This window comes from Rhyacophila brunnea, unplaced genomic scaffold (assembly GCF_057557595.1).
Source record: "Rhyacophila brunnea isolate RB1 unplaced genomic scaffold, BYU_Rbru_1.0 scaffold_1, whole genome shotgun sequence".
Classification (NCBI taxonomy): domain Eukaryota; kingdom Metazoa; phylum Arthropoda; class Insecta; order Trichoptera; family Rhyacophilidae; genus Rhyacophila; species Rhyacophila brunnea.
The window spans coordinates 54771429-54794250 of NW_028232751.1; the positions used below are offsets into that span (position 1 = coordinate 54771429).

General features: G+C 32.1%; 2 protein-coding genes across 10 annotated transcripts in view; one reads left to right on the plus strand and one right to left on the minus strand.

Annotated features, from left to right (window-relative positions):
• Positions 1-3506, minus strand: LOC147079974 (uncharacterized). 5 transcript variants are annotated; one of them, XM_085947427.1, is made up of 14 exons: positions 3381-3506; positions 3095-3293; positions 2811-2988; positions 2620-2721; positions 2457-2525; positions 2294-2362; positions 2131-2199; positions 1934-2008; positions 1769-1840; positions 1543-1625; positions 1365-1406; positions 1139-1213; positions 888-929; positions 1-209 (listed from the first exon to the last, which is right to left on the minus strand). In XM_085947427.1, exons 1-14 carry the CDS (start codon positions 3410-3412, stop codon positions 165-167), a joined length of 1152 nt encoding a protein of 383 aa, XP_085803553.1. In that variant the 5' UTR covers positions 3413-3506; the 3' UTR covers positions 1-164. The 5 variants fall into 5 exon arrangements, with proteins under 5 accessions (XP_085803553.1, XP_085803543.1, XP_085803518.1 ...); XM_085947417.1 differs by having other exon boundaries at positions 1139-1406; positions 3381-3504; XM_085947392.1 differs by lacking the exons at positions 1-209; positions 888-929 and having other exon boundaries at positions 955-1406; positions 3381-3504.
• Positions 3507-4962: 1456 nt separating this feature from the next.
• The window catches only part of LOC147079975 (trypsin-like), a 39501-nt gene continuing 21641 nt past the window's right edge, over positions 4963-22822 (plus strand). For 2 of the 5 annotated variants that reach the window (XR_015071394.1, XM_085952943.1), the window contains exon 1: positions 4974-5173. The gene's annotated coding sequence lies outside the window, so the exon portion shown is untranslated. Of the gene's footprint in view, positions 5174-17360; positions 18005-22822 lie in introns of all 5 variants that reach the window. The other 3 variants (XM_085953011.1, XM_085953104.1, XM_085953193.1) reach the window with 3 other exon arrangements.

The following is a 22822-nucleotide window of genomic DNA, read 5'->3' on the forward strand; positions in this document are numbered from 1 at the left end:
TTACATATTTATTCAATTCATCAAATTTATTTAAATCCTGATTTCAGTTGAAAACATATTCAAATTAATAACACAATCACTGCTGACCTGTAAATTAATATTTAAATATCATGTTAATTATATCTAATGGCCAGTCGCGGTGTCAGCACTGAATGAGCAGATTGTCATTGTCCTTCATCATTCTCTGTTTCCTCTTGGTATTGATTGATCTAATAAACATTTCAGGTGATTATGTGATTACATAATTCTACTGTACGAAAGGAGTATTCCCCTGTATACATTTCCATATGGCAATACATACAGTTTTTGCCGGTAACGCTTCTTGACATTTCTAATTGATCCGATTGATCGCTTCAAGCTATCATAATAATTAAAATATTGAATCCATCAATCCAGCAACAAATGTCTGCTGCATATTGCTGTACGGAATCCATTATTGAAGTGACAGATGTAGCAGCCATTTTGAATGACGTGAGACGTCAGATTGCTTACGTCACAAACAGTGCTATACGCTATGTGGTGGTTTTGTTAGCTTTATGGTTATTTTACATATAACTAGTGAGTACCCGGCATGCATTGCAATGCCACTCAAAGAAAGAAAGTGTTTGTGTCACTTCATTCCAATAAACTTAGTACTTATATAAATATGTATAATTTAATATATTCTTGATTTTGATTATAAATATACAAATTTCTCAATAAAAACTGTTTTTATGAAATACCTGTTTGAATTTTTACCATATTTTCTATGTATGCACTATAATGCGCTGATTTCACTGATTGGACATTTGTCTGGTTTTTGGGGTGGCTAGATTATATAGTATTATTTTAACAATAACAAATTGTTAGTAATGCTTTTATACTTGTTTCTTTTGACAAACACTTACCACATACATTGGGGAATTCCGCGTCAGTGACTTCTCAATGCCCTATAAAAATAAATCGGCATATTAATAAAGTTTTCTTGAAATTGAGTGAGGACACCTCTATAAAAAATCAAAATCATAGTCTGTATAACAATCAGTCGAGTTCTTTTGTTTTGGCTAAATATTTTCTTCAACATCCTTCGTTGGGATATATTTGGTGAAGTTTGAAAACAGAAAAGGTAATATAATATACATATTGATATTATGCATACCGTCAAAGCGGACACCAATGCCGTCGTCGTGGTTGCCGATGCCGCCATCATGGTTGCCGCAGTAGTTGACAGTGACTATAAAAACAATTATAAAACATATTATGAATCTTGTTGGACTGCTTTTTAACAAATATACTGCATAGTTTTCTTCCGATATACTTTCATTTGATATCGCAGTGGTGCCTTCTTCGACTTTCAAATATACTATTATTGTTTGTTTACATACCGTCATTGCTGTAGCCATTGACGTCATTGCCCCCTCCATGGACTATAAACATATAATATAATATTAGTATAAAGCGAGTATGTATGCAGTCAAACGTTCACGATGCCTACGTGAAAGGTATTTTGATACCACAGTTAAAATATATACATATTATATAATGAATGTATGATAATAGTACCTTCATCATCCGGTTACCCTCCGATATAAGTTTGTGAGTATCGGCCAAACCGAGCGGCATCGATGCTGGCCTAAATCTCGCTGCTGTAATAAAAATTTTCACATTTCATTTTATATGTGCCAAAATACAAAAAAAAACCCTAAACCGAAGATGTTCTGACTGTTTTTTTAAGTGGAACCTAACTGACGAATTTTGAATGATTTTTGTTTTATGTCAAATGTCTTACCTCTAGTGGGCCGTAAAGGCGTCTCTGTCGCCTGCCGGGTCAGACTTTCACCGGCCGAGTGATTATCATAGACTGCAATACAAATAGACGGATAATGTTTAATATTGCTGGCTGGAAATAAATTCTAATATATATTACTATACACAAACAATATTTAACTATTACCTCTAGGTGTGCCCTCAAAGCTAGGCACCACCGAGTGACGTGTGAGAACCTCCTCACGTGTTGGTGTGTTACGGGCTGCAATAGAAATAAATCATTGACATTGTGTAACTGTAATCAAAATGAATCGATGACATAATAAAATAATTGTCAACATACTGCACTATTTATTATACCAAAACAAAATATTGCTATGTTACCTCTAGGTGGTGGCGTAGGGACGTCCTCGGCTAACCGAAAGTAGTCCGGCAGTGGACATCCATTTGTAACTGTAATAAAAATAATTCGACGACATTACATATAACAATAATTGCAAACATACGACACTATTTATTATACCAAAACAAAATATTGCTATGTTACCTCTAGGTGGTGGCGAAGGGACGTCTTCGGCTAACCGAAAGTAGTCCGGCAGTGGACATCCATTTGTAACTGTAATAAAAATAATTCGACGACATTACATAAAACAATAATTGCAAACATACGACACTATTTATTATACCAAAACAAAATATTGCTATGTTACCTCTAGGTGGTGGCGAAGGGACGTCTTCGGCTAACCGAAAGTAGTCCGGCAGTGGACATCCATTTGTAACTGTAATAAAAATAATTCGACGACATTACATAAAACAGTAATTGCAAACATACTACACTATTTATTATACCAAAACAATATGTCGCTATGTTACCTCTAGGTGGTGGCGAAGGGGTGACCTCAGCCGAAGACAATGTATCCGCCATTCGTTCGTCATCGACGAACTCCAATGGCGGACATACATATGTGTCTGTGGCTGTAATAAAAATAAATCAATACATTTAAATACATATAAATAAAAAATAATTTTCAATTAATATTTGCACCTTTATTGTTATTCATTACTTGACAAACAAAGCTCGTGGTTGGACCACCCCGCTGAGGAACTGTTTCCGATTATGGATAATATTTTGATTGAATTATCATCCAGTTCCACAGCGTGGTGGCAGTTCCCCGTTGAACTTAAAGCGCGGACCCGGTCACCATTCTTCTTCCGCGCTTTTTGCTTCATCTCCTTCCACACCTGGGAAATCACAATAAAACGTGTCAAGATTAACATTACCCAGTAAACATTGATAAGTGCTAAGACATTAAACTTTAGCTTACTATTATTAAGTATTTATAATTACAGTTTTCCACTGGTCAATTGATTTCGATGGGCCTATAGAATCTAATTGCCGGGATACACGTTTCCAGTCTCGCGCCATGCTTTCACCCCCGAGTGGACCATAAAATCTCCCGAGAGCTAAGTTTTGGTTCTCGTACATTAACTGCACGAGAAGGTCTTTTTGTGCGGTCGTAATCCGCGGCCCGCGAGTTACTACAACACTGAAATACAATATAAAAGATACCATTATAAGTTATTTATTGGCACATTCACTGTAATAAACAAATATTTAAATTATATATTCTTACCGTGGTATCACCGCTGTTCCCGAATTAGACATGACAATTATAATATGTTTGGTTACGATTGATTATTGACGGTTATATCTGAAGTATTATTAAGTCGCGTTTGACGTTTGACATTGAATCAGTGTTGCCATATTTTGAAAGTGGAATTATAGTACAGTGCCTTCAAAATTATAGTATTTCGGCAAAAAATATAGTACGCGTTGAGTGACCAATAATTTTCAGCATTTTCTAAAAAGTAAACGTGGGGTAATTAACGTCTTGTTTTTTTAGACAAAATATCTATGATTAACGTCTCGTTTGTTTAGACAAAATTCAAATGTTAAGTCAGTGGTTTCCAAACTTTATGTTCTACGCCTCCCTTTAAAAAAATCTAAACGAGGCGCCTCCCCCTCCCTTGTTTCATTAAATAATACAGACACCTTTTTAAATAGTCAATAATGTACCTACTTATGAATACAAACATAAACAAGGTTTTACTACTTATATTACATTAATTTTTGATGAATACGCTTGTTTATTAGCACAATCAATTTCAATAGTTAGTAGTCAATCCAAATTTATCTTCGTTCATTGACAAATGGATTGTATTATGGACCCCACATCCTGACGCGGACCCCTGGGTCAGGATTTTTCAACCACATAAACAAAATATTTAATAGTTCCGAAACCGACATTTTTTTGCTATTAATAAAATAATGTGGAAAGTGCATTAGCAAACTAACCAAGAACTCAGTAAATAGATTTTTGTTTGCTTCAATATATCTAGCGTAGAAATCATTTAAAAGTGGAGACATAGCAAACTTTTTCTTTTTTGTCATTTTGATATCCTAAGCTCCAATTTTTTATGAATGCCTTCACTTTGTCGTTTTAAATCAGTGAATGCATTAGTGGTCCTTGGATTGATTTATTCACACATTTTTTTTTAATTTCTGCCAAATAGACAAGTTTAACAACAAAATTCCTAAACAAATTTGTCTCAAATTTCAACATTATGATTAATTTGACCCTTTCATTCAATTTTTTACAAGATTGCCATTGCGCTTCACAATAGTATAGAAGTGAAGGATTATAAAATTAGTCTCCATATTTGCAGAAAGGTTTGCAAACAACCTTTTATAGGACCGTTTTTTTGTGTAGTTTATAACTAGCGGCCGTTTTATAAACTATGCATTTGCAAACTGCAAACCTGAGGCTACATTAATTGTGTTAAACTTTTCGCGCCTCCCTTTGCAACACTCCGCGCCACCCAGTTTGGAAATCGCTGTGTTAAGTAATTAACGTCACCTTTTTTTAGACATTGGGGTTATTTTTTTTTTGCTTCTCACGGATTATTTTCTTCTATTGGCAACGTTTTTTCCGATTTCTCAAAATTATAGTATTTTGGGCGTACTATACCTGTTTTATATCGTACATAGTACGCAGACTAAATTTATAGTACAAATACTATAATTATAGTACGGTTGGCAACACTGCATTGAATAAACGAAGCTCGCGGCGTTCGGGTATTAATACCAGAGACAACGCTGCACGAACATGGCCGATTTTAACCGAAGTCAGAAAATCATAGATAATATACCAGCAAATAACGTACGTACTTCACGCCGGAGTTAGCCGTTTAAACCGGATATGAAAGTTAGCTGCCGCTAAAGTGATAATATTGACAGTGTGCGAGAATAACAAATGTGTTAACTTGGACCAATGGTAACATCGTAAATGTGCTAAAGTGATAATTGTTAAGAATAGGCCTACTGAGCGGCTCGCGCAACTCAGACGTATAAACCGTGTGTGAAAATGTTCGTAGACAAAGTTTTTTTTTTGTTATACGTTTATACGGTTCGAGTATGGAACGCGCCTTGGCGACATTGAGTAGCGCTCGAAGAAGTATTGCCATCTCACGCTATCACCTACAGACGAATATTATTGCTGTAGCACTCATTCTCATTACAAGGCATGATTGCTTGTGCGATCGAAGAACTCAAATAGCATTGCATTTGGCAAAGCAAAACCACACGGACGATGCCAGCAAGACGCGTGAATTATTGTATATTATATTTAAAATAGTCGGTTAAAAACACATACTTATTACAATTTGAATTAATGACTACGGTAATAGATCGAACACTTTTAATTAATGAAATACTTATTTAAAAAAAAAAGTCTTTTCGCATAAATTGAGTGGGTAGGTGTTCACCGTTCCAGCGCTCTTAAAGGCGCATAGCCACTGAGGGACAGTATATGAAAAGTGCAACACAAAAATGGACCCCTCCAAACCAACTCACCCAACACTCGGTCTTAATCCGTTAATCCTTAATACGTTTGGATGTGAAGCATCAGCAGTTAAAGTTTCAGGATCAGATACCCAAGGCTTGGAGTGAGCTTTGACCAGTGGCGAAGGGTGGAGGTAGGCTGGTAAGATCCGACATAAATAATGGATACTAAGCTTTATCAGTCGAAAGTATTTGTTGTCATTAAACTAAGACTGCAATGTGTAGAAAGTGTTTGTTATTTTTTAAAATTCAATTAAACCCAGCCTAATCTAAGCCATAGTAGATAATAGTCAAAAATAATTATTTATCTATAAAATAAGTATCTAAAATTATGCCAATAAACAATACATAATTTTAGATATTAAAGATAGAAGAATATTTTTAGCGATAGTTTGGATATGCAGGGCTGAGTGATTTAAAAATAACTAACACCATCTGTAATAATATGTATCTTAAATTCAACGAAAACAAATAAAAGTATGAATAAAAAATTGTTCACAATTTTGTCGGATCACCCAAAGCATACCATAACTATTATGGTTTAGTTTAGGCAGGGTTTGATTTATTTTTACAAACTAATCAATAATATCTATAAACTGTACGCCTAATTCAATAAAACCAAAAAATACATAATGACTGACACAGTTTAAATTGCACTATTTATGTCGGATCTCAACAGCCTACATTCACTCTTTGCCACTGACTTTGACTGAGCTTACTGAAAGACAAACAAAACTTTGTGATCACATTCGCAATAAGACGCCACTTTTTTTTTTAAATGCAATATAATTATTGATCTCTGTGTCAACCTGGTCGGACAACAGCTGGTTGGAGCGACTTAAGCATCTCTTCCCTCTCGGAGCACATTCTCAAACATTCCCAAAGGATGTGGTTTGCACCCTATTGTTTTGTGCATGTTGGCCTGGTAACAAGTCTAAGCCCGTAGATTTTCGCAGCAAATCCATCGTGTCCCGTCAAAAACTGACTAGTGTTGTAGTCAGGAGTCAATTTGGTTATCTCCAATCGCCATTGTATATTCGGAAAGAACAAATATGAAAAGTACAATTTAACACTTTTTACTACTAATTTACGCTTTAAAAGATTAATCATGAGGATATTAGCTTCAAAGTCGATAGCGTTCATATTCTGCCATTTGGAAATAATCTCAAATAACTGTCAAGCATATTTTTTCTTTTTTTTTCGACCATGTGCGATCCTAATAGGATCATATGGGCATCCACAGAGTGGAGGTTTGTATTGACAGATTTTGTTTTTATGAGAAATGGATGTCAGCCACTTGCTCAACCTATTAGGTCCATACTCTGACTCATGCACAAATTGAAAAACAATATGTGTTCTTGTCAGACCCAGGATTCGAACCTGAGACCCACGACGCAATAGGTCAACGCTTAAGCTGCGCAGCCATCGTGGGTGTACATATTGAAGCACATTTAGTTAACGTTAATAGCGTTTAGTCGTAAAATATAAAAAATGGCGGCCGATGCATATAAATGTCTTTGCAATCAACCTCCGGTTTATTTCTAATTTACCAACACACGGAGCTGGATTTGATATTTTTAATTATTATGGTAAGTAATTACATATGATACAAAAGTAGAACAATCAGAATTAAGTTACCACTTTTGAAACTAATAGCCACGCAGAGTACATCACCATGATCAATTCCAAATAGTATTTTGTGCTTGTTGACAAACTACAGTTAAAAATTTGCAACATAAAAACCGATGTATATTCTATTCATATACAAATTATTATTATTTTGAAATAATTTAATATACGGCCCGAATTTTATGTTAATATGCTTAACTACTTATGGTCCTCAAAAAAGTATATTTGAGCCGCCGGTTGCCGACCACTGACTTAGACTATATTCCATAAAAAAGTGAGATAATCTGTTTATTGAAGTTTACATAATATTTTTATGAATGAAAGAACTTATTTAACAATAACACAAATAATAATACATAACATTTAATTCACATAATTCAATTCAGTACATAAAATGATTGATGTTCATACATTTTAGCCACCTACCTACTGATATTTTGAAGAAAACTACCAGATTTTTCACCTGAAAGACAGTCGTTGAAAAAGTGATAAATCAGCTTCAAATCCATTAGGGAGAATGAAAGTCCGTCACAAATTAAAAATCATGCCATCATCTCTCATCTAGATTTCTTTCACATATTTTTTAATAATTAACCACTATTTGGTTAGGACACCAAGCTTTCTGTTGCCAACTGGCTAGTAATAATAATTAATATAGTTGATTTACATATAATACATAATATATACTTCACCATATTCGATGCTTAGAGGATCATTTATTTATTGTGGGAATCCACAAAGTGGAGGTTGTCTTGACAGATTTTTTACAAGAAATGGATTTTAGTCACTTGCTCAATTTATTAGGACCATACAAATACACATGGAAAAACAATATGTGAATTTACCAGACCCGGGATCCTTGATATTATAAGCCGACACATTACCGCTCGGTTATCGTTGGCGTCCGAAAAAATCAATACATAGGTATCTAAAAACATTATATTAACTTAAAATACTTTGTATCTATATAGAATCAGATTTGGTGCGGTCTCGTTCAGTACAAAAAATACGTTTGTGAAATATTTAAAAAATCTTTCTATAGCTTTCAGGAAAACTGATTAAACTGTAATTTAATGATAAAAATTACCATAAGATAATAACATGTAATAATAAGTTGAATTTATTTAACTAACGTATATTTTATACTTAAAAAAATATACCAATAAATATTTTTCGTTTTAATGTTTTTAGTAAATTGTGAGTAAGTATCTAAAATGTATTAAATTGCACTTTTCACATTCTGTCGCTAGAGGCATTATGCTCACCCAAATGCCGCGATTATATGTGACGACGGAGGTTCCACTATCGCAAAGTGTCGAGTTGTCGACCACAAACCTTATTAATAAGATAAAAACGCTCAAACCAGTTGCCATAGAATCCAACTTTGGCTTAGGACTTAATAATATAAGTATAGGTATAAATTGATTATTTAAGTTATTTATGTTTTACGTTTAGATTATTTATTTTATTTTACCACGTTTTTATTCGCTAGTATTCTTGTTTATCCGGTACAATTTTTTTCTTGGGTGTCCAGTACATTTATTTTTCTTGTTTATCCAAGATTTGTATTGGATGATTGAAGATTTTTAACTAACTTCCCAACTAGCTAGACATTTGAAACTTTTAGAATATGTAGAACACGACGACAATACATTATTTTAATACTTTTAGCCATTTTTAAGCAGAATTGAATTCATTTTCAGTTAATTCTGTTTTGTATGGAAAGTTATTAATGTTGGTTGCTAAGGGGGTCATAGCAACTAAATTATTAATATATACGTGCGTTACTATGGAAATAAATATGAAATGTCAAAATGACATTTGAATATTCTATAATATTTATTCAGTATTTCTATCAAGTACAATAAAAAGTTTTTATTAATACATAGCATTGTCAAGTTTATATGATTTAATAGAAAATTTAAAAACGTGGTATATAAAAAGTTATTTTTATCTTGTAATTATCTATTTATATTATTATATTTAAAATAATATAAAGTATATGTTATTACACCTGTTTAAATTTATCCCATATTATACCACTCTCGAAAATTTTATTGTAAGTAGTAAATTTTAAGGTACTGCAATACACGAAGTATCCAGAGAAACCAAAGTATATCATATAAGCCAAAAGCTCAAAACACATGAGTCGTGAAAGAAGGTCGCATGCTGTTTTATAATATAATGTCACCAAATACTAGATAGTAAAATACGAAAAAATATTGACTCTAAAGTAAACTTCAATATCAAAATTCATTTTTAGTCGGTTCTCGAATAACAGAATCTCGATTGTGGAATTTCTCCGGGAGGAATTTCATATTATTTGCATGCAGTTATTGTTGGTAATATTATTCATGCATATTTCTGATTCTATTTCTATTTCTCGGAAAATCTACAATTATTTCCATGACCGAGAAGCAGAGAGCTTTCTGTAAATGGGAACAAATAACACTTCAGTTAATAACTAATAAAGTTCAAGGATATATAATACGTATATTATATATTTATCACAGAATAACTCTATGACTATTCCAGATTCATTACCTTGAACTGCATATGTCAGGGCTTAAAATCCCGATAAAATATGCCAGAATTAGCTTTCACGTGATTTTCATCTGAGACGATTAGATAACGAAATTACTCATTCCAATAATAATATATTCCCTCGTATAAGAATAAGACAACAAAAAGATTAAAATAGATTTGTATCATCACCCTTATTACAATGTAGGTAGAGTTACTATTTTATCAACGTTCATCGATGTCTTTCTGTTTATGAATTTCGTATGAATAGATCCAGACGTTAATGACCAGAATCGTTTACTTTGATTCTTTTAGTCTTCAGTAGTAGTTTAAGGGGATGACTAGGCTTAGGATTTTAGATGCTAAAAAATGAATAATAAGTACCTAAAATATGTAGATATAATTGGAAAATATGTTATTAAAATTTTATAAATATGTACTAAAAAACAAAAATAGGTGCTAAAAATTTAAATAAGTATCTATTACAGTAAATCATATATATTTCAACAGTGTATTTTTTTTATTATTTATTCACAAGCAGAAAACGCTTTATTACAATAAATAACAAAATAATGCTTCAAATTTTCAAAAGTGAATCATTGACGATTTGATCTTAGATAAGGAATTGATCTTAAGATATAGATTTGATAATGATATGATGTTAGATTAGAAAAACTTTTTTCCACTTCTACAGATGTTATTATTGCGTATGTAAATGAAACTATTTCTGAAGTAGAAAAAATTTAAACATCTGAGGAATCTGATTTTGCAAAACAGCTTTAATATTCTGCAGCATTTGAGGTCCAGTATTTTTATTTAAAACTGAATAAATATAGAATACTGAAATGTCATTTTGACATTTCATATTGATTTCCATATTAACGCACGTATATATTAATAATTTAGTTACTAGGACCCCCTTAGCAACCAATAATATTGTTTTACTTTTTACGATTTTTTTCCGAAATAACTTTCTATACAAAACAGAATTAACTGAAAATGAATTCAATTCTGCTTAAAGATGGCTAAAAGTATTAAAATGGAATGCATTGTCATCGTGTTCTGGTATGATATCTAAAAGTTTCAAATGTCTAGCTAGTCGGGAAGTTAGTTAAAAATCGATTTGAAGATTTTTATTGGACAAACAAGAATACGAGCTAATAAAAACGTGGTAAAATACAACAACTTTTATTTAAATTTTACTTTCACTTTAATAATTATTTCTTTAATTTTATTTAAAATTGGATACGCTCGTTTACAGTAAAAAATTATTAAAACATTGGTTTTCTTCTAAGTAATACAAATCAAAACATATAAATTCTTCCTATAGTATGAATTCGCATTGAAGCCGCTGAAAAATATAGTTTTTTTGAAAAAAATATCAACTCTAATATCGCGAATTCGAGATCGTAAATACAAATCTCGGGACTGAATGTTCAGTACGGGATTGCAGCCCTTGTTTGACACGTGCCGCTATGCAACTGGTATTCGGTGGCACGGAAAATTAATGATGCAATTATCTTGACACAATCCTGAGCCTGCGAACGGAAAGGTCAAGGTCAAATGAAAGATCGTCTCCAGTTCGCGATAGCATCGCGATTGAAGGAAATTGCCCACCGATGTAAAAAGTTGAAGCCTCTGTAATCTGGACCTACGAACGGATATAATTACGCCGTAAATAAAACTGAACTGACGACAGGATTAATTAAAATCAAAGTGATTACTGATTATATTACCACATAGCCTTATGTCAAATATATTTTATTTAACTTTTTACGACTCTTGACGGCGATTTCGCTAAGGCTAAGGCCACATAGGTAGGTGCCTTGCTTAGTGGCTACGTGCTAGGTGATGTATTCTACCGAACCATAGAGGTATTAAATAAAAAAGAAGGATAAGGAATTGGCTTTCTCATAGAACTGAATGAAGCAGGCCAACAATAGATGACAACTTACGAGAAATAGCGACGTGATAAAAAAAACCAGACCGCGTGCCTATTTCGGCATTTTCGTGCACACAATTTTAATTGTACTAAAGCGGTGCTTGATTCGGTCAAAATATCATCTTTATAATAATTCGTCGATTTACAAGCCCCATTGATATTATAACGGTAAAAACACTTGATTTGTACCTTTGGTACGATCTGCTAAAATAGTGTACAAACGTATTCAATGCTTTAGATGTCGTCAGCCTGATAAAATAGCAACTCTAGCAGCGGGTCTATTCTATACACAAGGCTGCTTTCGGTCCGTTACGGCAGCTAAATAGGGTAGGAAAGTATCGAATTATTAACACGTATTGTAACAATTACAATAATTTAGTTATAATTGTTACAATAGTACTATGTTTTAACAGCACCTCTCGTGGGTGTGATAAATTTTAGACCGAGATAGACAGTTTTGACAGTTCAGACGGTTAACTTATTGTAATTGTTACAATAAGTGTTAACAAGTCGATACTTTTCTACCCTATTCAGCTGTCGTAGAGGACCGAAAGCAGGCTTGTGGATAGAATAGACCCGCTGGGGTGCCCGACCCAAATCGTTGGGTGGGCCTAAAAAAATATTAGTGAGCTTAGGTGGGCCACTCATATAAAAAAATAAAACAAAGAACTCACTTATTCAAAATATTTTATTACCTTATAATTAATGTGACATTTGTTTTTGTATATGGTTTGATATCTTTTTCATATTGACTGGTAATTTAGCCGACGCGCATCGCAGTTGATTGGTCGTGTTTTCATCGAGCAACCTGCTACGAAACTTCGTTTTTTAATTTAATTTCGAAAAGAACGATTCGCAGCGATATGTAGTCCCAAATGCTACTGTAATGTACATTGACAGTCGTTTTAATATTGAAAATTTATCTTCGAGGATATACTACTGATACAAGTCAAGCTTATTCCCTTCGAACATTCACTTTAACTCTATGCTTGATTGCAGTTCTATTAGCTCCATTTGTAAATTTCGAGGCGCTGATTCCTCCACGTTAAATGGAGTTAAGAATATTTTGAACTTTTCCTCATACTTTTGCATAAATGCGAATCTGTTATCGAATTCTTTAATTAATTTTGTGACTTCATTAGAACATTATTTTAAAAAAATTTTTACGGTCACTATTAAGGGGGATCATAATTATATGCCAACAACCTAGCGGAAAAATACGAAGCTTCCAATTTGAGATTTTTTTGATAATTAAAATTTCAGCTGTATTAATTAATAAATATGTATCTGAAAACATTAAAAATATATATTTTTTTAAGTCAAAGATAAACTTACAATTGTAAAAAAAATGTGATTTGTCACATATTTGGTACATAGGTTACGTTATTATTACATTATTTTTATGGTTATATTTAATTTTAAAATTTAGTTTATTAAGTTTTCAAATTTTCAACGTTTAGATTTTTGGCTAATTCATAGTTTTAATATTTTTCGTATCTTTTTTAAAAAACATCGATTTTTATAAAAATATAAATGTGTATAACTTTAAATCCTTTTTATTTATATCAGTTCCAGCTTAAATATTGGGAACATACTTAAATAAAATTTCATATAAATAAAAATGATTTCAAGTTATACACATTTATATTTTTTATAAAAATCGATGTTTTTCTCTGTTGGCATATTTGTGATCCCCTTAAGTACGGAGTGTGTGGAGCCGGCATAAGCATAAAAACAGGTACCAGCACGCAGCACAACAAGAAAGTTGTAATTTCATAAAGTATAATATAAATGTGGTAAATTTACGAGATTTATTTTTATTGTATGAATACCAAAATGCAAAATATAGAAAGCTGAAAACCGACGCAATGAGGCGCAAAAAATCTTCATTTGAGCCGCGGGATGGCCATGCCTGACTAGACAGTACACAAATCCGCCCTAAAATTGGTGGGAAAAAATTACAAGATAAAAAGAACTTTTTATATACAACGTTTTAAAATTTTTTGTTGAATTATTATGCTCAATATGCTCAGACTTGTACTTGATATGAAGTATATAAAAAATAAACAAACAACAAATATAGAATACTGAAATGTCTTAATGACATTTCATTTTGATTTCCATAGTAACGCACGTATATATTAATAATTTTGTTGCAAGACCACCCCCTTAGCAACCAATAATAGTCTTTTACTTTTTACGGATTTTTCTGAAATAACTTTCCATACAAAACAGAATTAACTGAAAATGAATTCAATTCTGCTTAAAGATGGCTAAAAGTATTTAAAAAAAATGCATTGGCATCGTGTTCTGTTATATTCTAAAAGTTTCAAATGTCTAGATAGTCAGGAAGTTAGTTAAAAATCGATTGCAAGATTTGTACTGGACAAACAAGAATATGACCTAATAAAAACGTTGTAAAAAAAACTGCAATATTATAGATGATCATGATGATAGAAATACAATATACCTACTTATGCGTGTAAATAAATGAATCACCTCGTATTGTATAAATGAAACAAAATATTATATAATATCAAACAGTATATAGGCGGTATTAATTAATTAAAATATTCAAACTGTGTAGGTTGTAGATAATGAATTCGAATGTTTTGCCTGTGGCGTATTTTATTTCCACTGAAATCTTTTTTATTAAAAACAAAATTAAGATAAAATCGATATCGGTGTATCATAATAACTCACTGGTACTCCACACAAATTAATATTCGTTGATGGATTTGATTTTAATCAAACATAAACTTTTCCATTGCCGCTTTTCAAAATAAACTAGGGTGACCATAATATAACAAAATCAAAAAATAATCACCCAATCGGACGCCGCACCGTCGTAGACACGTATACAGAACAAAGACGAGGGATTTTAATCAGTTTCTATCTACTACTTAATATTTTGGCACTGTTAGGTTATACGGAATACAGCCGAAAACGCATTTTGAAAATAGCCGATAAACTGGATTATTTGTTAGGTTAACCTAACCTAACCTAACCCAAACTAACAAATAATCCAGTTTATCGGCTATTTTCAAAATGCGTTTTCGGCTGTATTCCGTATAACCGAACAGTACCGATATTTTTAATTACTCTTAGCATAACGTTTTTTTTTATTGCGGATTGAGAATTACCATGCCTAAGGCTTTATATAAAAATAAAAAACTCTTTTTTCGTTGGAACTTAAACATATGCACAATTAAATCATTATTTACGTGTGCAGATTAAAATTTTCACAAACTATTAAATCATAATATAATAATATAAAATATTTTTATAAAGTACCTATAAGTACCTAACGTCTATTTATTTTCGAATTGCGTGGCGTCCAGTTGACCCAGCGCCAAATCGTCCTATACCCTTACTCACTCGGTCGAGGAAAAGAATCCTCTTCTAAACGATTGCTGCGTCGTCGGTGGTCGAATGAATTATGGACGCCACGCCACGTCAGCATTACAAAATTGAAACCTTCGATTTTATTAAAAAAGATTTATATATTTAGAGTTATACATATTTTTATTTTATAATTATAAATATAGATTCCATTGTAACCAGATATGCATTTTATTATTCAAAAATCTTATTGCGATCTCCAAATAACTTATTAAACTACATTCTTTCAGACTACAGATTATCTCTTAGGTATGCTTACATACTGCAGTCTGCAATTTAGAAGAAATCTTTATTTAGCTACGTATTTTTTTCAACTTATACGAGGTATAAATGAGAACTATGCCATTATAGGCAGTGTTGACCTGTATGTCCCTGATAACTATCTTAGAAATAGAGAGCATTAGTTGTTTATTCTCCCAAGATGCAGAACCAACCTGCCAGTGCGTCGCTTAAGAAACAACACCGCGGAAGTCAATTAATTAAAATTTTCAGGGGAAACAAAAAACGTCTCAAAAAATTGAAAATTGATACCTTTTAACTTTTTTTTTGTGTTTAGTTAAAAAAACATTTTTTCATTCAAAAAGAATTTTTCCATAGAAGGAACACGGTGTAGGATTTTTTTATCTACCGAATGTTATTCAAAACTCAAAATCGCAAAATGGGGACTTACGCGGTGTTGTTTCTTAAAAGACGCACTGGTAATTCCAAAATTGAGAGGCGATAACTATGTTCAACCAAATTGCTTCGGGTGTTGAATATTCCACTTGCGTGAGGGTGAGTTTAGGTGGACGCTATTTTATATATTCTTAAAATAGGGTCTCCTTAGCGAACTCGGTGTATGTACTTCTTTGAACTTCAATAACATGAATAATTGTATGTTTATATTATTATGTTCTCTTTTTATATATTCATTTTTATTACTTTTTCGGTACAGTTCGGTTATGAGGAATACAGCGGAAAACACATTTTGAAAATACCCGATATACTGGATTATTTGTTAGTTCAGGTTAGTTTAGGTTAGTTTAGGTTAGGTTAGGTTTGGTAAGGTTAACCTAACAAATAATTCAGTAGGTATATCGGCTATTCTCAAAATGTGTTTTCCGCTGTATTCCGCATAACCGAACTGTACCACTTTTTCTTTATATTTATATTTCATGTCATGTTGTGAACGTATTGAACTTATAATTTATAATATCCACAATTCGTTAAAAAAAATTTAATAGAATTGAATATTACTACGTACCCGTCCAGGAAAATGATATGGTCACCGTAGAAATATTTTCCATAATATTTTAATATTTAGCGCAACCTTCTGATTTGAATGATGGATTGCAAAATCAATCAGAGCCATTACGTAATTGCATTATACCGCATCCTGGATTTTATTTTACGCAGCTGCATTTCAATATCGTTGCACAACGTTCAAGGCCGTATAAAATCGAAGGTTATGATAACATCGATATCTCTCTCTGCCTGGGGAAAATTTTTAATGGAAAAATATTTTTCAATAAAGAGTTAAAATAACTTGTTAAAAATAATATAATAAAATTTATTTGAAACAGTATCTACTAGTGGTGAAGACTTGATACTAACCGATGGTTTGAGGTTTACTTTGACTGAAGATTATATTAGCAAGTGCATTTTTTACAATATTTTTTTACACACAATACCGACAAATAAAACGACGCTAATAGTGCAAATTATTATACCATCCGTAAGTGGCGTTGATGGGTGGTATACATGGCCCCCACAAAGGGGGAGCTGGCGCGGCGAATCGACCAGATAAGTGATTTAAACACACATCACAAATTCTCTCGAATAGTAAAAAGTACACATTAATTTTACCGCGTACGCCATTTGGAAAACGCTATTGCAGAGCGTCACACTGCCTTTATCTTTAGGGACAGGTAGGGAGCCCGTCAAAGATCCTAGCCTGGGGGCCCTCTTGTGTTCAACCAATGTGTGCTTCCGATGCTCACGTATGCATATAAACATGGACCCTTAATGTAAAACAAATCCAAATTAATTACAAGATAAAAAGAACTTTTTATATACAACGTTTTTAAATTTTTTGTTGAATTATTATGCTCAATATGCTCAAACTTCTACTTGATATGAAGTAAATAAAAAACAAACAAACAAACAAATATAGAAATACTGAAATGTCATTTTGATTTTCATAGTAACGCACGTATATTTTAATAATTTTGTTGCTAGGATGACCCAGTTAGCAACCAATAATAGTGGATTGGATTACGGATTTCTTCCAAAATAACTTTTCATACAAAACAGAATTGACAGAAAATAAATTCAATTCTACTTTAAGACGCCTAAAAGTATTAAAAGAATGCATTGTTGCAAAAGTTTCAAATGTCTAGCTAGTCGGGAGGTTAGTTAAAAATCGATTGCAAGATTTGTACCGGATAAACATCTACCGGACAAATAATAATACGAGCTAATAAAAACGTTGTAAAATATGGGTAGCGCAATGTGCCATAGAAAGGTACATGTTGGGCATTACGCATAAAAATCAAAAAAGATTCCGATGGATAAGAAAGAAGACAAGAGTACGCGATGTAATAGAAGTCGCTACGTAGGTGAAATAAATGACAATGGACTGGACATGTCGCTCGGCGAGTGGACAATCGCTGGACAGATTCCGCTATACAGTGGTACCCAAGAGGCACTAAATGCCTACGGGAACGCTCTAAACCCCTCTGGCTAGACGAGCTCATAAAGTTCGATGGATGTACGTGGCAGCAAAGAACTAGGGACCGAGAAGAGTGGATATACATAGTGGAGGCCTTCATCCAGCAGTGGATCGACCCTGGCTAATGATGATAAATTAATGAAGTTACAACGTAAGTAACTAAGGATACCTTTATTATAATGCCTACTATAAAATATTGGGTATGTAATCGTTGCACCTATCCGATAGTCTAATTGGTAGACCGTCTGTCTTTATGTATTTGATCCGACGCAGTTCGGTTAGGTGAATGGCTGAAGCTACTCCACGTAAAAATGTTTTTATAATTCAATCTCCACTATGTGAAAACCCACATGCTCCCCTTAGGTGGAATATGGTTATTTACTTTATGAATTGTAACGAAATATATATTTCCGATATGTCCGATCCTTATATTAATAATTGCATTGAAATATATCGCATATATTAGCGTCGCATTTACTCCAAATAAAAAACATCAGTTTTTGTACAAAAATAATATTTAAATTTAATTTAATTTAATATAATATATTATCTTATTGTGAAAATGTTGTATTAATATAATCAGAAATTAGCTTTAATATAATAAACTGTAGATACATTATAAAAAAATAATCAGTGCCTAAGTGAATATTAAATTTCATCATATTATGTTCTTTCGTTCTAATCATTTATTGTACCCACAGTAGACGAGTTGTATCGTGTCCATTTGTAAAGTCATTCGTCTTTTGTTCAAATCCCGGGTCTGGAAAATTCACATGTTATTTTTCGATGTATATTAATTGGAAAGCATAATTCTATTTGGTTAAGTAAGCGACTAATATTTAATATATTATATTTATCTTTAAAAAATATAAACAGTCATAGCCAATGTTATCTAAACATGCGTTCCTTACACCATCCGATACATCCCGTAAACCGTGTCGTAAAAAACTAGCGCTGCAAGACAGTTGCACTAAGAGAAACACAGAAATAACTTCCTATAAACTAGCTATAGTGTGGATAGCGTTCAGTAAAATATGCCTAACTCCTAATTGGACTTAAATAATTACTATGTTGGTAGGGAATAAATAAAAATAGATATTCTAATGCTAATGGATCCTAGTTTTGTACTATTGTGTTTGAGTCATTTTTTACGACCCGGGTTTCGCCTTTCGTCATCTTCAATTTTTAATTAAATTTAAATTAAGAATTGTATTTCAAATTCCATCAAGTAAGTACCTTAGGTCGATAGTATTAATATGAAAATAGATATGTGCTCTGGCCATATAATTCCACGAATTTAAATTAAAAAATAACTAAATAAATTTCCACCGGTTCACAGTCAGTCTTTCCAACTGCCATTCCCAAAATAATAAATGCCAGATAGGGTATGAAAATAAGCTAGATGGCAGAATAAAATGTCGATTTTTTCAAAATTGAAAAAGTATCTAGAAACTAGCTTTTCAAAAAAAAATGTGTCACAATTTTATTATTATTATCATAAACATCATTTTAACAAGAACAAAGGTCGAAAAAGAGTTTAGTATTTTACAACTAATAGAATAGGTTACAAAATTTAAAATGAATGCAGGTAAGAAATTTCGTCGTCATTTTGTAAGTAATATTTAGTGTATTAATTATTATAAGATGTATTTACCTATATTATATCAGTGGCGAAGGGTTACTTTTGGAAAGATATTGGATGTGGAGATCTGAGAAAAAGAGCACACTTGTCAGGTATATTTACGGGAATAAAGAAGATAATACGATATTACTACTAATGAATATGTACACACTAATGACAATGACACACCATTTCAATGAAACTTTAAAAATTCACTGACGACATAAAAATTGAGCGATAAGTTTCAATTACGTATTTTTCAAAACATTTTTATACATCAAAAATATTAGATAAAATTTGTTTTAATTTTTAAAAACAATCTATATTTATTAATATGCGATTAAACGCCATAGATTTTTTTTTTAAAGTTATCTAATTAATTGTTTTGGACAAAGTGCAGTGCAGTCATGACAGCGCGAAGGTTTTAAATTCTGCAATAGGAGCCTAACATAAATATGTTCATAAACATAAACATACAATTTGATAGACTGGCCGAGGTTACGTGACGTAAATTACATACGAAGAAATATCACAATTTCTTGAGAAATAATCCGACATTTATTTTATTTACGTCAAGATAGATGTCGCGCTGTGGTATATATTTTTTAAAACCTTTGCAGATTGTTTTGTTATCTGTAAAATACATTCCAACATGTTATACGATATCTCGTCGTTCATTTTCTAAAAAACGTATCACAAACATACAACTTTTCAGGAGAGGCAAATAACAAGTTTATTCTCTCAGTTTTTAACCCAGAAATAAATTTTCTTCTATGAAATATCCATTTAGAATAGTTACACATATTTTCATGAAAAAAATGTTATGTCTCTTCAATCTATCGCATTATACTTTTGACCGATCAATCATATTATCAGAGATACGAGAATGCGTTGCAACTTTACTGTGAATCATTCCACAATATTACGGCAGTAAACACGTATCTTGACTTACGAGAAAGTGGTGCTTCATTATAATCATCTGTCGCAGTTCAGTATTCTGCATACTTACAAACACGTAACTCACGATACGAGTTTCTAATATTTATAAAAGTCTTTTGTTATTGCATAAATCTATTATGCTATAACGAATGTTTTGAGATACGTGTTAGTGGAATATGTGCGTATTCAAATTCTGAATTCATTGAATCAAACGACTCAAAACTGACAAAAAATGAGATACGTTTTTGTGGAAAATTACCGACGATCTGTCGTTGGTAAATTAAATTATTTTTATCTTCTATCTGAAATATAAAAATTAATATTTGTTTGTTTGTTTGTTCGTATTATATGCGCTGCCATACTGTTCACCCGATTGCGATAAAACTTTGTTAACTTATTGCTTGCACTTCCGCGAAGAGTATAGGCTATATCTTATATATAAAAATGAATGTCTGTCTGTCTGTCTGTCTTTCTATCTGTCCCGTATGCGTTCCTATACCATTCATCCGATTGCGATGCAATTTTGGTAAGTGGTTGTATGCATATCCGTAAAGGTTTCTGAATTAGAAAAATCATCATCTTCTTCTTCTTCATCATTATATTTTCTTTTATTCGTATGGTTGCAATACCATTCATCTGATTGCGACGAAACTTTCGTCAGTTATTTTACGCACACCCGTAAAGGTTTCTAAATTAGAAAAACCATCTCCTTCTACTTCTTCTTCATTATATCGTCTTTTATTCGTATGGTTCCTATACCATTCATCCGATTGCGATGAAACCTTCGTCAGTTGTTGTGGTAACACCCGCAAAGGTTTCTGAATAAGTACAACCCTATTCTTCTTCTTCTTCGATATCATTTTATCTTCTTTTATTTGTATGGTCCCTATACCATTCATCCGATTGCGATTAAACTTTCATTAGTGGTTGTGCCAAAACCTGCGATGGTTTCTGAATTAGTACAACCATCTTCTTCTTCCTCTTCATTATATCTTCTTTTATTCGTATGGTTCCTACACTATTCATCCGATTGCGATGAAACCTTCGTCAGTTGTTGTGGTAACACCCGCAAAGGTTTCTGAATTAGGACAACCATCTTCTTATTTTATTTTATATTTTTCTATTCTTTTTTTTCATTCTTTTATTTCTATTCCATTCATCCGATTGCAATAGAACTTTCGTCAATAATTGTGCCAAGCCCCGCGAAGGTTTCTGAATTAGAATAACCATCGTCTTCTTCTTCTTCTATTTTATCTTCTTCTATTCACAATGGAACTTTGGTGAGTTGTCGTGCGCATGCCCACAAAGTTTCTGAATTAGATAATCATCTTCTTCTTCTATTCGTATGCGTTCATATACCATTCATCCGATTGCGATGAAACTTTTGTCAGTTGTCGTGCGCACACCTGCGAAGGTTTCTAAATTAGTATTACATAAAATACAATGTTTGTTGGTTATTTGTTCCATGCAATTTTGATTTTTTTTTTTTACTACATATTAATAATATTAATAACGTTTGCATATTTTGGATTCGATTTTAATTTAGTGGTATTTTGTTTGACCTTTACTCCTATTAAAATTATTTTCATATTGCCGTATTGTATTACACAGATATTTTAATATTAAAAAAATAATTACTTCTTATTATTTTTTAAATATCTAAGATAAATATAACCTCGAAGCGACCATGTGCGATGCCGGGTACTTCAGCTAGTAGAATATAAAATAATCAAAAAATAGTTACCTTAAGAAGGTAAGCTTTAAATAATCACCTTGTATGGAGCCTTCGCCACATGTATTGATTCACCTGTCTGTAACACAGCGCAAGACTTGCACAGACGCACTATTTTCTAAAATATTTTTTTTGTTTTTTATTTTTTCAATGAATATTATTTTAGGTTTCAATTTTTTTTACGTATCCAAATCGAACTTACATTAGTTTATATCCAAAGCATTTCAATTTACCTGACTATAATAATATATACATGTATACTATATTATTATATAATCTATAATTTATTGATATTTTATCACGTTATAGAGTACATTTTTTTTCTTCAATATAATAATAACCTAACTTCACTATAATTGGACATATCATAGCTTTTTCAATCGATTCTAAATAATCTGTTTCAACATTTATGATATTATGTTTATTTTAACATATTATTTTCAGATTCCACGTTATATCAATAACAATATCAAGTGTTCTTAAACGAAGCGCATCTTTATTACCACGTTTTTATTAGATCGTATTCTTGTTTGTCCAGTACACATTTTTTCTTGTGTGTCCAGTACATTTTTTTTTGTTTGTCCAAGATTTGTATTGGACGATTGAAGATTTTTAACAAACTTCCCGGCTAGCGATACATCTAAAACTTTTAGAATATATTAGAACACGACGACAAT